This window comes from Callorhinchus milii, unplaced genomic scaffold, assembly GCF_018977255.1.
Source record: "Callorhinchus milii isolate IMCB2004 unplaced genomic scaffold, IMCB_Cmil_1.0 Scaffold3, whole genome shotgun sequence".
NCBI lineage: Eukaryota > Metazoa > Chordata > Chondrichthyes > Chimaeriformes > Callorhinchidae > Callorhinchus > Callorhinchus milii.
Window position 1 is genome coordinate 63,697,936 of NW_024704744.1, and position 14,728 is coordinate 63,712,663.

A 14,728-nucleotide genomic window follows, 5' to 3' on the forward strand; every position below is an offset into this window, starting at 1 on the left:
AATTAATTATCAACAACATAATCCCTTCAAGATGTTTATTATCATTTGATGAATTTGTTACAACGTTCAATGTGAATAGCTGTGATTTTCAAATGTTTTTGTAACTAGGATTAAGTTTTGATTAAATTAGAGCTTTGAGAGGGGCTAGCATTCTGAACTATCCATTACGATCTTATTGAAAAATAATTTCTATTTGGTTAAATACATTTTAATAAATGCAGAAACTGAATAATTAATGTGTACTATTTTAAAGGTAAGATGTTTGCTGAAATTCCAAAGAGTATACTGTTAGTATGTTTTTATCACGTTCTTAATAAAGTCAGTTCATAATCTGAAAAATATTTCTAAATTTTTCAAAATTGCGATTTTGTGAATAGTCGAAATCCTTAAAAGTCAGGTACCTTTACTCGTTTTTGTTTTTAAAAATCAAGTTAAGATGTTTTTAATACTTTGTTACAGCAGAATTTGATAGTTTATGAATGTATTGTTATAAACTGTTAAATGAACTACAATATTTTAAATTCATTTATAGACTACTTGTAATACAAATACTAAAGACAATTAAATATTAAAGAGTATTAACACTGAAATAAAACTAGAAATTGAGCATTTTTACAGATGGCATTATCAGGCCCAGAATCCAAATAATAGGCATTGTTTACGAACTGAATCACTGCCAGCCATTTTAATGATAGTGCCTGGCTATTATGCTGAACATAGTTAATAGTGTAATAATGTTTTCTGAAGAGTGTTAAACTCAAAACTATTGTAATAGAAACAGTACAGCCTGTCACTAAAATTGTGACCTTATGGCTATGCCATTTTATGTTTTGACTCAAAATAACCTCATGAAGATTAGAATTGGATAAGATCATTGCATTGGATTGACATTTCAATGAAAATTTAGTAGCTATGTTAATTTCATTTCAAGGTTGTCATGTTTATTTTTTTTCCCGTACACTTCTGTTGTAATGTATGACAAGAATTGCATTTGGAGCTGGTTTTAAAGGTAACTTTTAAAAATTAGATTGTAAAAGGAGGGAAAAAGTAACTTATTTTTCCCCGACCAATAATTGGCTATAAATGTAAAGAAGGCATTTTGCAGGAAAAGTTTATGCATCTGTATTTTTAATTTGAATTAATCAATTCATTTTACATATGTCAAGCAGCTTCGCATTGGCTTGTGCTCAGAATGGAAACTTTATCCATTTACAAGCATTTTATACCTGGTTTTATACTCGTGGACTCGATGCACGTTGAACTCTTTGGTGATACTCTAGACATTACTTTCACCAGTAAATCATTTCAGAGCAGTTGCGTTTAGATTTCCCATTCTCAATTGCTCTTATGAGGGTGGGAGACGAGGAATACTCTTCATGTGGGCTATTTACAGAATTCTGCACTTTATTTTTTTTAGTAGTGATGATATGTTAGCTGTACAAATCAATATTCTGTTGAATCCACCTTCAAGGTTGGATCAGCAGCCAGGCTCCAAAACAAATTTTAACGTTGGACCTGATTTATAGTGTTTTTGTAATGATGCTTCACATCAAATTTCCATAAAAGCCACAGTATGAAATGGGCATAAAACAGATGTCCAGGGTGGATGGAACACATTTTAGATGCACTGAAAATTGTAGTAACTTGTGATTATTAAATGACCTTCAGTTTAAGAAAACCTACCTCGGCATAGTTTGGTTTTGTTTCAGGACACTTTAAATAAAGACCTCAACATTACCCCATTCTAGAACATATTAGAATTGATAAGACTGACTAAAAATTTGTGCCACAGTAAACCTCACGATTAGTCTGTTTGAAAACCTTGGATCCAAATGTAAATACTTTACTGAAAATATCACGTGTGTTGCATCAAAACAGAATCTCTTCTATTGGAGAATTTACAATATCCCTAATTGGATATTTAGGTGAAATGGTTTTCACTGAAAGAATGTTTTAAAGAGATTAAAATTGGGCATTGAAAATGTTAAATGGATACTGGTTGGGGTCTAATAGCTGGAATAGTTAATTATAAAATATCTGGCTGTGGACTAAAGAATTACATATTGAGAATATACAATATAGGTTGGCATTTTGTTCTGTGGTCTAATGTGGTTATCATTTATAAGGTGCTTCACTATTCTCAAGATAGCTGTTGTTTATTTGAAGTTATGTTAATGTATTAACTTTCAACATTTCAACAATAAAAAAAACTTAAGAAGAAAAGGATCACACTAATCTTGAGATTTTTTTTAAATGACTGGTTTACTAAATGTTATGCTTTTTCTGGCCAAACTCAAAACACTAACTGATTTCACTCGTGATTATAGTTGGTTAAGCAAAATGTCTAAGGCTTATCTATCAATGCAAACCCTTACAACTGTGCTATTTATTTATGTCATTTGGTCAGTTTTGATTCTTAATTTTAATGTCATCACATTTTATTATTTCATAGATTAGATCACCAAATTGAATTGAATGCATTTGCAATTTTTTAGGTGCTAATTATTTTTTCAGTGACCTGAAAAAATTATGGCTTCATGCAGCTTTATATTTCAACTTGGTCTTAAAAGCACCTGAACATAATGAAGATTGGTATTAGCGGAATTAATTTGCAATCTTGTGACATAACAAGAAGTCACGTTTTGTTTCAAGAAAAATCCTTCTGTAGAGGTATATCCTCATATTCTGTCCCCTCCCCCATGGTGATAGAAACATTTGAGAATTACTTGAGCATACAGCACCTATAGAAGGAATCTAGTCCGTTACTATATTTGGCTTCAGGATGTAAAAGGCTTGCATTACAGATAGAAATTGCCAAGCTCTATTCACTTAAGATTTTGTATTTGAACTTGTTTCAATGTTTAACCAACAATTAGAATGTTAAGCGGCCGGCCCGCTGATTTTTTGTTAATTCTTTTTGTGACTAGAGAATTTCCTAAGAAAAAAAACTTTCTATGTATATCGGATAGTTTGGCATTTGTGTTTTATATTAATATTCTGTTTGTCACTTAATGGTCTTGTGTATTACATCATTGGAGTAAATATTGTAGTTATAGCTTCTCTTTTCATAAATTGTATTGTGCCAAAAATAAGTGTTTGGTGTAACTAGCAGAATTTGTTAATGAAATAAATCTGGTTGTTACGATTTACAATTACCAATTAAACAGAATTACTTCAATTTATGATGGAATTAATAATCCTTGCATTTGATATTGTGCTTTACGTCATCGGTCTCAAAACGCTTCACAGGATATACTACTGTAAAATGGTATTTTGTGGGTGAAACATGGCAACCAAGTTGCACACGCAATAGCGCCCTTCATAAGGGGCATCTTCGAGTGCTTAACAGTGGAGGAGCCTGACACCAAGCTGGGGGAGGTGACTAAGCGTGGTCGAAGAGGAAAGGCTTTAGGTGTGATCTGAAAATGGGGGATGAAGGAGAGTCCATGGAGAGAAACTGAATGAGTGATCAATTTTATTTGGGGGATTTATTTGTTACTCCAGCACTAGAATAGCTTTCCTCCTTTTGTTGTGTACCAGGCAGTTTTTAACTAATCAAATGCTTACATTGAATTTGGGATTTTTAACCAGCAACATAAGCAATCTGAAATAAGCAGTTATTCCAGCCTCATGCAGTTCTAATAAAACCCACATTCTAGAGTTGGATATGTTTATTCTCTGGACTGTATTAAATGGCAGCTTATTCCCATATTTAGGCAGCACGTTCTGCATATAGTCAACAAATGTGAATTCATAGCTCACGTAAACAAACCAGGAATTCAAAGTTTTATCTCTGTACCCTGTACATTTCTTTTGGGATTTTGATGTCACTACTCTGAAGTGCTTGTTTAAATACACTGTCATCTGTAAACTCAGGGAAGTTTGACAACATTTACTGTAGAAGCACTGAAGTTAAAACACAAACTAAAACAGTAACATCAATGGTATTTAATTACTACAAATCAGGTAGAGGCACCTCTTCAATAATATTAATTAGCTGCAATAACAGTTAATACAACTTTTTGGGATAAAACTCATTTAAAGAAGTAGCAGATGTCTCGATGTTTCATTCATTGAAATGGAAAATGTCTTGAAAAATATGTACAAGTCTAATTCTATCTTGAGCTTGCTTTGATTCTCTTAATATCACGATCACTAAGAACCAGTGCCCCATTTTTAAATCTTCCAACTTGACCAGTTGGTACTACGTCAGTCTTCCTTTTGGTCCTCCTATGGAAACAAAATCAATTTTTAAAGTCAATTCTTCATGCAATATGATGCATAAGTTTACCACAGGTTAATCATCATTTACTTATTGAAGTTCTCTTGTAGTAGGTTAGTGAAATGCTGATGTTGCAGAATGGCTGAAATAAAAATGTAAGCAGTTCTGCATCTAATTAATTAATCTAATTACAGTAGCTACCAAATTAGCAAAGGGTTGGCTTCAGTGGACTGAATAGCTTTTCTCATCCTGACTTGTGTTCCTGATTCAGCTTTAATACACATCATAGAAATAAATGAAGATAATGTAGATATTAAAGGCAAGGTTCAATTCAGTTCTGATTGCAAGCTGAAATTACCAATCATTGGTAAAGTTTGAGTCCAACAAACCACAGCTATTGCAGTCCAAAGCTTAACCGGATTTTCAAGATTGGGCACAATATGCAGGTAATCCAATCAATATATAGGATGCAAACGTTTCTGGATGTATACAAATTGTTTTATAACAAGAATTAAAATTCTTTACTGGAAGATGCTGAGCAAGAGATTTTCATTGCTCAAAGGGAAGGTGAAAAGGGGGCAAATCAGCTTGGACACCCTTGTGCATTTACCAGGAGCTCAGGAATGGCACTGATGATTTCTGGTACTCTGCCAGGCAATGGTTGATAATAATCCTTTCATTAGATATAGCACCTTATCACTTCATTCAGACATCTCAAAGCACTTCCACAGGTTATACTGTAAAGTGGATTGACTGTACTTTGTGGGTGAAACACAGCAGCTAGATGCACACAGCAATGTCCCACAAACAGATTCAAATGCAATGAGATCTAAGAGGGTATAGGAATACTTTCTTTCAAAATTTTAAATATTAGGAATGAAACCAAGTCTGTGTTCAGATTAAAATGATCCAATAATAGTTTAGAGTAACTACTTTTCAGAAGATATTTCAGAATGTGACTTACAAATCTAAATTGGTTGATTTTTTTCTTAAAAACTCAATTTGTTTCCAACAAATGATAGTAGACTTTCCTTTGCAGTGATTGTAAATAAGACTTAAAATAGGATTTTATATATCTTTCTCTGAAGAAAGGGAAAATGTTTCACTGCAGATTATAAAAATAAGTGTGGTTTGTGGATCACAAATAGCAACTTGGTGAGTTCCACAAAAAAACTAGAACATAACAATATTTCAGCTGTTAATATTGACTGTTCTTTAGTTAAAAAAAACTTTAGGTAGAATTTTTAGCGACAATTACAACAAAATTAACATATCTAGATAAAACACTAAATTCCCCCAATAATTGCTCACCTTTCTGTTTTTTTCTTTTTCTTCGATTGTGGCAAATTTGGGTTCTAAAGTACAACAACAACAAAATTACATTTGTAAAGCACCTTTCATGTCAGGAGGCGCTGGACAGACGTTATGGACCCGAGCTGGGGGAGGGTGGGGGGGAAGCAGGGTGATCGAAAGTGCAGTTGAAGGTGGCGATGGAGGGACTGCGGGATGGAGTTCCAGAGGGTGGGTGCAGAGAGGCGGAAGGCCCGCCAATAGTGGGGCAAGCAAGGAGGGGGACGTGAAGCAGGCCGGAGCCCGCTGAGCAGAGGGGAAACAAATTCAGCAAAAGTTTACAAAGAAATGCTCCAAACATTTAAATGCATAAAATGCACTTGCCTGAAGGCTGAACCCGACCAACAAAGAATATTATGAGAGAACAACGAGTTTTGACAATTAGAATCTGATGCATGTACAGCAAGGGAACAAATGTTTTGCAAGCTTGAAAACATTTTATAATGCAAAGATAAAACATTTTATACTGCTGTGTATAAAGGTTATGTGATCTGATGATTTCATCATCATTAATCAGGAAGAAGTAATGATTTAATATTCTTGGTAGGTTTTAAGATTTCAAAGCACATTTCTTAGACTTCAGTATACATCTTCGACCAGCTCCTGTTACTTTACAAGCATCAGGATTTATACAATGTAATCTGTAAATCCAGAATCAGATTCAGCAAATATCCTTGAATAAAAGAAAAACTTCAAAAAGGCGCAAAACACTAACCATTTTCATTTCTTGTTCTGCAATTGCCTTCTTTTTGATGAATTCTTGGTAATCCTTGTAATTCACGTATTCACGTTTTGGGGGCTAAAAATGAAACAAACCAGATGCAAACAGTAGTTTTGTAAGAACTGGATTGTGAACTTCCGCTCAGCATTTGTAGCACTGCGCTTAAAATTAGCAAATTTCCAATAGATTGTTAACTTCCAGCAATCCCTTCATGTTACCATTCAAACACATATTTATCCCCAGTACCACTCATCATCTCTTTTCCCTGTGTTCCCCTTTTCCTGGCAGTTCCTGACTGAAGGGACATATAGATAACAAGTTTTGTTTCTTATGCTGGAATGCCTGAATCTATATCCTCTTATCCCACAATACCTTGGCAATATTTGAAAGATTTCATTTGATCTCATTAAGTATCTAATATACTTTTGCAAGCCCCCGCTTAGACACCTTTTTTTAATTCTGAGGAGCCTTATCTTAGTAGTTGTTTTATCGCTTCAACAAGGATCAGACTTCAGACTCAGGAGCATAAATGTCTTCTGCAGTTCCTTTACAGCCTGGCAACCAGAACTGTATCCAGTACACCAGGTAAGGGCTGGCCAGAGCACTGTATAATTAGGGGATTTTGACATTTACTTTTGGTCAGTCAGGTGTCTCTCACCTGCAAGAGATCAACCCAGGGATTTACACTTTATGGACTATTTGAAAAAGGAAGGAATTTCTGTCAGCAACCAAAGACTGATTCCACAGTAAGATTCTTCCAGTATTGACTGCTCAATTAAAATTTCTGACAGTGCTTCACAAATCTCTCTTCAAATACAGAAATACAGATCATCTGCCCCAAGGCAACTATTTGCTTCCAGTCCCTTGAGTCTGTTGAGAGCTTCTGTCTTGCTCATGTTGAATTCCAGAATTCACAGGATACATGTGGTGTTTGTGGCATGTTTTATTGCCCTCTATGGTTAAAAACTTCCAAGAAATAGTTAATACATTTACTCTCTCGTTTATCTTTTGCAACATCCTTTAGGTCCCCTAAGATTTTAACTACTTTCCAAATACCTTACAATCCTTACATTTGATATACTGCCTTATCGTACTGATGAAATGTTTCAAAGCACTTCAAAGAATTTTAATGTGAAGATGTAGTGAGTGTCTATTTGTAGGCGAATGCGCCATAGAATTTGCACACAGCAATGGCCCACAAACAGCCACAAAATGAGTGACCAATTTTATTTGGGGAATTGTTGGCCTGCAAACCGAGAGAAATTCCTTATTTTTCCCCAACTGGAGTTGAATCCTGTAGCTTAGTGGTTAGAGGACTCGCCTCGCAAGCAAGAGGACCCGGGTTCGATTCCCGACAGGGCGAAATGTTGGGCAAGTTTCCTTACTCCACACACCTGTTTACTAAGCAGTAAGTAGGAACCCGGTTGTTAGTCGACTGTCGGATCGCTTTTCCAGGGGAAATAATCCCTTTTAAAAAAAAATTAATAATTTCGTCACTCAATCCACATTGTTTGTGGGATACGCTGTGTGCAATTGGTTGCCACGTTTCCCCAGAAAATATACAGTCAATTCACTTTACAGTATATTCTGTGAAGCGATTTGAGACATGTAAGAAGATGTGATAAGGCGCTATATATCAAATGGAAGGATTATTAATTGGTCCCATGGAATCTTTAACTGGCACCTGAACAAATAGGGATCTTGGTTTAACGCTTCATCCAAATGACACCACCACCACCAATGCAACACAATCCCAGCACTCCATTCGAGTGTCAGAGTTGAAAGCCCTTACGTGGGGCCTGGAAACACAACCTTCTGATTCAGAGGTGAGAGTGCTGCCAACTAAGCCAGATGGACACACAATGGGTTCTTACTATTGAAATACTGAAAGAATATTTTGTAATACTATAATGAAATTTACTACTGTTATAATATGACATACCTTAGCACCAAGCATAATAGCTCGTTCCTTTTCAAACACTCTTTGCTCTTCCTTTTTGTAGCCTGTGATACCAAACCTGTGCACTTCCAGACGAGTCTGTAAGTGGAAATGGCTGAACAGTAAGACTGAACTTTCTTTGACGCCTATATACTATATATCATAAACATCCATTTACAGTTACTTAGCTTGTTAAATTAAAATGTGTATTAGAACAGAAAGCTGCCTATTATAATACAATAGCATAATGGAAACACAAAAATATTAACCAATTCAGAGAAGTACCATATGAGGGCTGGAACCCATCACTTCAATGGCTTCTACCACAGGTACAAATAGAACACTGTTTATAGTACAAGGACTAAGTACCCTTTATAAAAACTTTTGGGTCTATTTTCATACTGCAAGAGAATCTCAGAATTTTACAGTAGAGGCGTTTTGAAACATCTTGTCTATGCTCCCTAAAAACAGCCAATCATTTAGACCTACCCTTTGCCATTACCTTTCAGTATTTCTCTAATTCACCTATAAACTATTATGGATTCTGCTTCAATCACTATTTTTAGCTGGGCATTCTGTGTTCTAATAACTCTGTAATTATAAATTTGATTTTTTTGGCAATGATCTTACATCAGTAATTTTTTGATTTACAATTAAAAACAAACTTTCTAATAACCAATATAGTTAGTCTCTTAGTGTCCACATTCCTCACATACAGCTGGAAACCTCAATGCAGCTCCCAAGGATTCAAACAACTGCTTGCAGCTGCCATATTTAGTTCGTGGTGAAACATTTTCTCCAAGAAAAAACAGCTGCAGTGTGTACAAAACATAAACTGTCAAGAGACATTATGAACTTCTACGTGGTTGTGCATTCACGTATTTAAGAGTGCAATTTTGTTGATATTCAAAACTTATTTCTATTGAAGTCAAAAATATTCTATATCATGCATCTTTGCATCCAATTACAATAATATCTGTTGAAAGGCAGATAACAATTCAAATATAACACTTAATGAAAGGTGAATATTACACAACAGCTGTATCCATTGAACCTTTAAAACTCATTTGAACTTTTACAGAAAACAATTAGTAATGGAACAGTAAGACTTACCTTCTCCAAATTAAATATTTTTTGTTCCTTATCATTCTGCAGATTAGTTTGTTCCATCTAATTTTAAAAAAATGCACTTTAATTCACTTGTATCAGCACAGTGATATTTTCATCAGACTAGAATGCAGATTGTTTCACTGCTTACTGTCCCCCAATCCCACCGAGTACATTTTAAAATTAAAATTGAGTGGAATAGTTAAATAACATAACATATGGTGACTCTTTTTCACATGGGTAAAAATTCAATCAACCAGTAAATCAGTCATTTACATCCTATTTTACTAACTATAAATACGTAATCATCCCTTTGAAAAAGTCTATAAAATACAAGCCTTTATATGAACAAAAAAATGAAAGAAGCACTTCCAAAATACAAATTTGAAAAAAGGAAAAAAATGACTGATGCCAGATCTTGGCTACTTCACATCAGTTACATTTTGAGGATATCTCCAGCAGACGCATTTTCACTCCTCGATTTGATCCCCATTATACATTAAATCTAGAGTAAAGCATTCTTCATTTCAGTTAAGAGAAATCACAGTCAATTCATCCATCTGTAAAATCAAAAAGGTCAATCACATCTTTAATTTCCCTACATAAATGGCTCCTTCTGAAATAAGATATAACCCAGAGGTTATAGGTTACTTGGATACAAAGGAATATGTCATTGAAGTATGCCATTGAGGCCATCAAACCTCCTCAACCATTTTATTGTAGTTCTTTCTTTCCCAAACAAATTGCCCCACCTTTCCTTCATATTCCTTAGTATCTTGTGTATACATACATGCAACTACATATAGAAATAGTAAATCTCAACAGTTTTTCAAATAAGTGTAAATTCTATTCCTGCTTTTGCATTACAAGTTTGCCTGCATTAGCAAGATCACCTGTTAGCAACCCAATAATGAACAGCAGTCAAATTTCCAGCGACAAATTAGCTAGATCTTTCTCGAGTCAGATCTCCCAACAAGTGTTCTCAATCTTCATGATGAAAAGGGTTGGTGCTAGCAAGAAACATTCAATTGTGTCAGACGAATTACATTTGTCTGAAAATAAACCACTGAGGTTCATTGTCTTGATGGCCACTCTCAAGAAATAAAAGTGGCAATTGCCTAATATTCCTGCCCATCTACCAGTCTATGTTACTTTGTAATGTCGATCAAGATAATAAACTTTTAAAGAGTTTTCACATGCACGATGCAATCACAACACTTATGCTGTGTGTTGTGCCTTTTTCAGCAATGCAAAGGGAAGTGCTTGAATCAAGTGCTTGAAGCAGTGGGTACAGGAAAAAAAGCGCCGAGTGTCAGCACCTCTCCCTCAGTGTTACAATCCATGCTCCAGATTCCATTGCATAAAAGTGGCAAAAGATCTATATTTACAAATACATTTTAGAATTCTGAATGCACTGATTAGCATAATATGAACTAAATAAAGTATTGTTGCGTTTAATCTATCCCTTTTGAGACTAATGAAGCATAATTACTTTTTGATCCTCTTCAGTAACTGGTGGAAGTTTCTTCCTCTTGTTGGAAGGATCTGTAAACGTTACTACTTCGACTTGCCTCTTCTTATTTACAGTAAGATTGCCATTATCAGTGCTTATGTTCTTCGTCTCTGTAGGCATTGCACAATCCCAGGCAGGATTGAGAAGTTCAGCTTGCATCTCTGCAAGGCATTTTGCAGCGCCACGGATGGGTTTTAGGGCTTTCATTGTGAGCATACTATTTGTCCTTGAGAAAATGCTGGTGCAAGGGACCATCTGATTATCTTGGTCAGCAACATCTGAACAAACTATTTTTTCTTCAACCTTCTCTGGTTTGATCTTCTTTGTTTCCTTCTGTTTATTTCATCAATTGCTGCTTCTCCTGCAATAATTTTTAAAAAGGTTAAAAAGGCTCATCTGGATTAATGGGTACAAACTCTTTGGAATTATAAAAGCAACCCCAATTTTACATAAATTTATACCCATTATAAAAATAGTGAGATGTTGTATCTCCAAACTGTTAGTGCTGATATTGGGTAACTCAAACTGAAACAGTAAATTCAATGTAGAAATAATGCAGCTGATATCTTTGGTTTAAATGAATAAGAAAGTCCTCCAACCAAGTTCTTATCTTCATACTACAGCAAAACTCGCACACGTCTTATCTTTATAAATCGTATAATTGCCTAAGTAGTACATTCACCCAAGTACCATTTAGGTTCCTGTCAAGACATTTTAGATTGCTTTGCACTAATCGTATTAATCACCTCTTAACTTGTAACCCCACTGGCTACTCTCCATTACTTCCGCACTTAACAGCTGCCTTAAATCATGGGAAATAATGCCTTGGCCTGTCGACCATGTGGACTTACCAGTTGGCTGCAATGAATCGCGGGGAACATAGACTTGATCTGTTGACGCATTTCCCATGATTCAATGTGATTCCAATGCTTACCAATAAGTGCTCATGGGGTGATGGTCAAAATGACGGGAAAGTTAGTCTTGACCCGTCACCACATGTGCACTTACCGGCTACAGTAATGAACTACAGCATGTGCACTTACTGGCAGCATTAAATTACACATGCGCAGTGCAGATTATTGATTAATATACAGTTTGCTTGCAGTTCGGACTTCGCGCAAATCATATTAAATGTTATGGTCCTGACTAATCCAATTGTGACTTGTAACTTGTTTTACTGTACTCCATACAGTAAGTTTATTTCCCAATCATTGCACCCAAAAATAAGAGTATTGACACCACACAAAACCCACTCAGTCACTGAGTCTAAGCTAACCAGAGTCTGGAAAGATTCTTGCTGCCTGCTAATTTGCTACTCTTTCTCTCGATCCACATCCCTCGACCCCTTGGCCTCCAACCCCAGCTTGAGCCCTTGGACAATCCAGCTCCTTGAGACATCCTCCCGACATGAAAGGCGCTTTACAAATGTAATTTTGTATTGTATCTCTGTGCTTAACAATTTGCAATTCCTGAAAGCTCAAAATAATGGTCCAGCTACAACTCCAGCTGACCTGGACACCCTTGTGCATTTGCCAAGAGCTCAGGAATGGCACGGATGTTTGCTATGAACCAATTTAACTTCTGGTACTCTGCTAGACAATGGTTTATAATAATGCTTGATATAGTACCTTATCACATTGTTGAGAAGTCTTAAAGCACATCACAGGATATACTGTAAAGTTGATTGACTGTGTATTTTGTGGGTAAAAGGTGGCAGCCAGTTGCACACCACAATGTCCCACAAACAACCTGGATGAGGGCAAACTTTCTCCAATTCAACGTCAGCACGACTGAGGCCCTCTTGGTTGGCTCGTGCCAGCGCCTCCACACCTCAGGCGCTGGCAGCATCAGCCTCCATGGCTGCACACTCAACCTCACTAAGCCAGTCAGGAACCTGGGTGTCTTGTTTGACCCTGAACTTTCTCCCCCACATCTGCGCCATGACCGGCACTGCCTACCACCACCCCCAATATTGCCAGATTCCGCCACTGCCTCACCCCTCAAACTGCCGAAACCCTCACCCACGTATTTGTTACATCAAGGCTCGATTACGGGAACTCCCTCCTCATCGGCCTTCCCAACTCTTCCCTTCACAAGCTGCAGATCATCCAAAACTCTGCAGCTCGTGTTCTCTCACGCACCAGGCTCCGTGACCCCATCACTCCCACCCTCGCCCGACTCCACTGGCTTCCCATCCCCCAGTGATCGAGATCCTCATCCTCACCTTTAAGGCCACCCATGGCCTTGCCCCCTCCTACCTCTCTAACCTGTTGACTCCCTACCAACCTGCCCGCTCCCTCCGTTCAGCGGGCTCCGACCTGCTCCATGTCTCATCGATGACCGGGCTTTCAGCCTCTCTGCCCCCACACTCTGGAACTCCATCCCACGGTCCCTTCGCCTCGCTTCCTCCCTTGCCTCCTTCAAGGCCAGTCTCAAGACCCTTCTCTTCGACCGTGCTCTTGGTCGCCCTCCCACCTCTCTGCCTTCCCTCACCCCTACACCACCCCTCCCCCATGCTCGGGCCCCGACACCTGACTGTTCAGCGATTTGGGACGTCCTCCCGACATGAAAGGCGCTCTATAAATGTTGTTGATGGCGTGAATGACATCTTATATGGGAGATTGTTGGCCAGGACACCAGAAAATATATCCTTTTCTTTTTCAATAGTGACATCCACTTGCTCCTGACAAACGGGACCTCGGTTTAACGTCTCATCTGAAGGATGGCACCTCCGACAATGCAACATGGCCCCAGCACTGCATTATTTGCTTGAACCCACAACTTTCTGACTTAAGATGAGAATACTACCAATGCACCAGGCTGACACACTTTATTATGCGCAGGTTGGCAAGAGCCAAGGGTTTGGGGACTAGGCTCCGTGACCCTATCGCACCCATCCTCGCCCAACTCCACCGGCTTCCCATCACACAGAGGACACGGTTCAAGATCCTGGTCCTCACCTTCAAAGCCCTCCATGGTCTTGCTCCCCCCTACCTCTGCGACCTCCTAACCCCCTCCCATCCTGCCCGCTCCCTCCGCTCTGCGGCTCCGGCCTGCCTCACGTCCCCCGCCTCGCTAGCGATGGGCGGGCCTTCCGCCACTCTGCCCCCACCCTCTGGAACTCCATCCCACAGTCCCTCCCCTTCGCCACCTTCAAGACCCCCCGTCTTCGACCGCGCTTTCGATCTCCCCGCTTCCCCCCCCCCACCCCAACCCCCAGCTCGGGTCTGTAACTCTGACTGTCCAGCGCCGTGGGACCTCCTCCCGACGTGAAAGGCGCTTTACAAACGTAATGTTGTTGTTGTTGTTGTGGTGGTGGTGGTGTGGGGGGCGGTGCTGAGGCCCAACATCTGCCACTGAGCGAGAACTCACTGTCTGGCAAACCGCAGGTCCAGTTGGGACCACGTCACCCGTCAGGGCTTTGGAGTCAGCGCTCACCTCTGCCCCCTCCCCCCCGGCCCTGCCCCCCCGGCCCTGCCCCCACCGGCCCGGCCCGGCCCGTGGGACAGCTCCGGGCCGCTCCAGAGGTCGGTTGCGCCGCGCGGGGTCGGGGCCGCTCTTACCGAACTGGTAAAGGTGTTTGACGATGGTGTCGAGGAGCTGTTCGGTGCCCTCACCGCCGCTGCTCTCACCGCCGCTGTCCTCCATGGCCGCCGCCGCCCACTGACTCCCAGCGCTCCCTCAGTGAGTCCGCGGCTCGCGTGGAGCCTCCGCGCTGCTCTGACCGTATAACCAACGCTCAGCGTAATGACGTTGTGCGTGAACCCATTCTTGTGCGTGCGTGTGCGCCCGCGCGCGTGCGGGGAGCGGGGGGGGGGGGGGGGGGGGGTAATTGAGAGGGACCGGTTATTCCAATAGAAGCGCGTGGGTCGATCC

General features: G+C 39.2%; 1 protein-coding gene across 1 annotated transcript; it reads right to left on the reverse strand.

The window, feature by feature from the left end:
• Positions 1–3,656: 3,656 nt before the first annotated feature.
• cunh1orf131 (chromosome unknown C1orf131 homolog) lies at positions 3,657–14,600 on the reverse strand. Its single transcript, XM_007898192.2, has 7 exons — positions 14,416–14,600; positions 10,832–11,213; positions 9,346–9,402; positions 8,236–8,331; positions 6,288–6,371; positions 5,534–5,577; positions 3,657–4,230 (listed from the first exon to the last, which is right to left on the reverse strand). Exons 2-7 carry the CDS (start codon positions 11,105–11,107, stop codon positions 4,116–4,118), a joined length of 672 nt encoding a protein of 223 aa, XP_007896383.2. The 5' UTR covers positions 11,108–11,213; positions 14,416–14,600; the 3' UTR covers positions 3,657–4,115.
• Between the last annotated feature and the right edge of the window lie 128 nt (positions 14,601–14,728).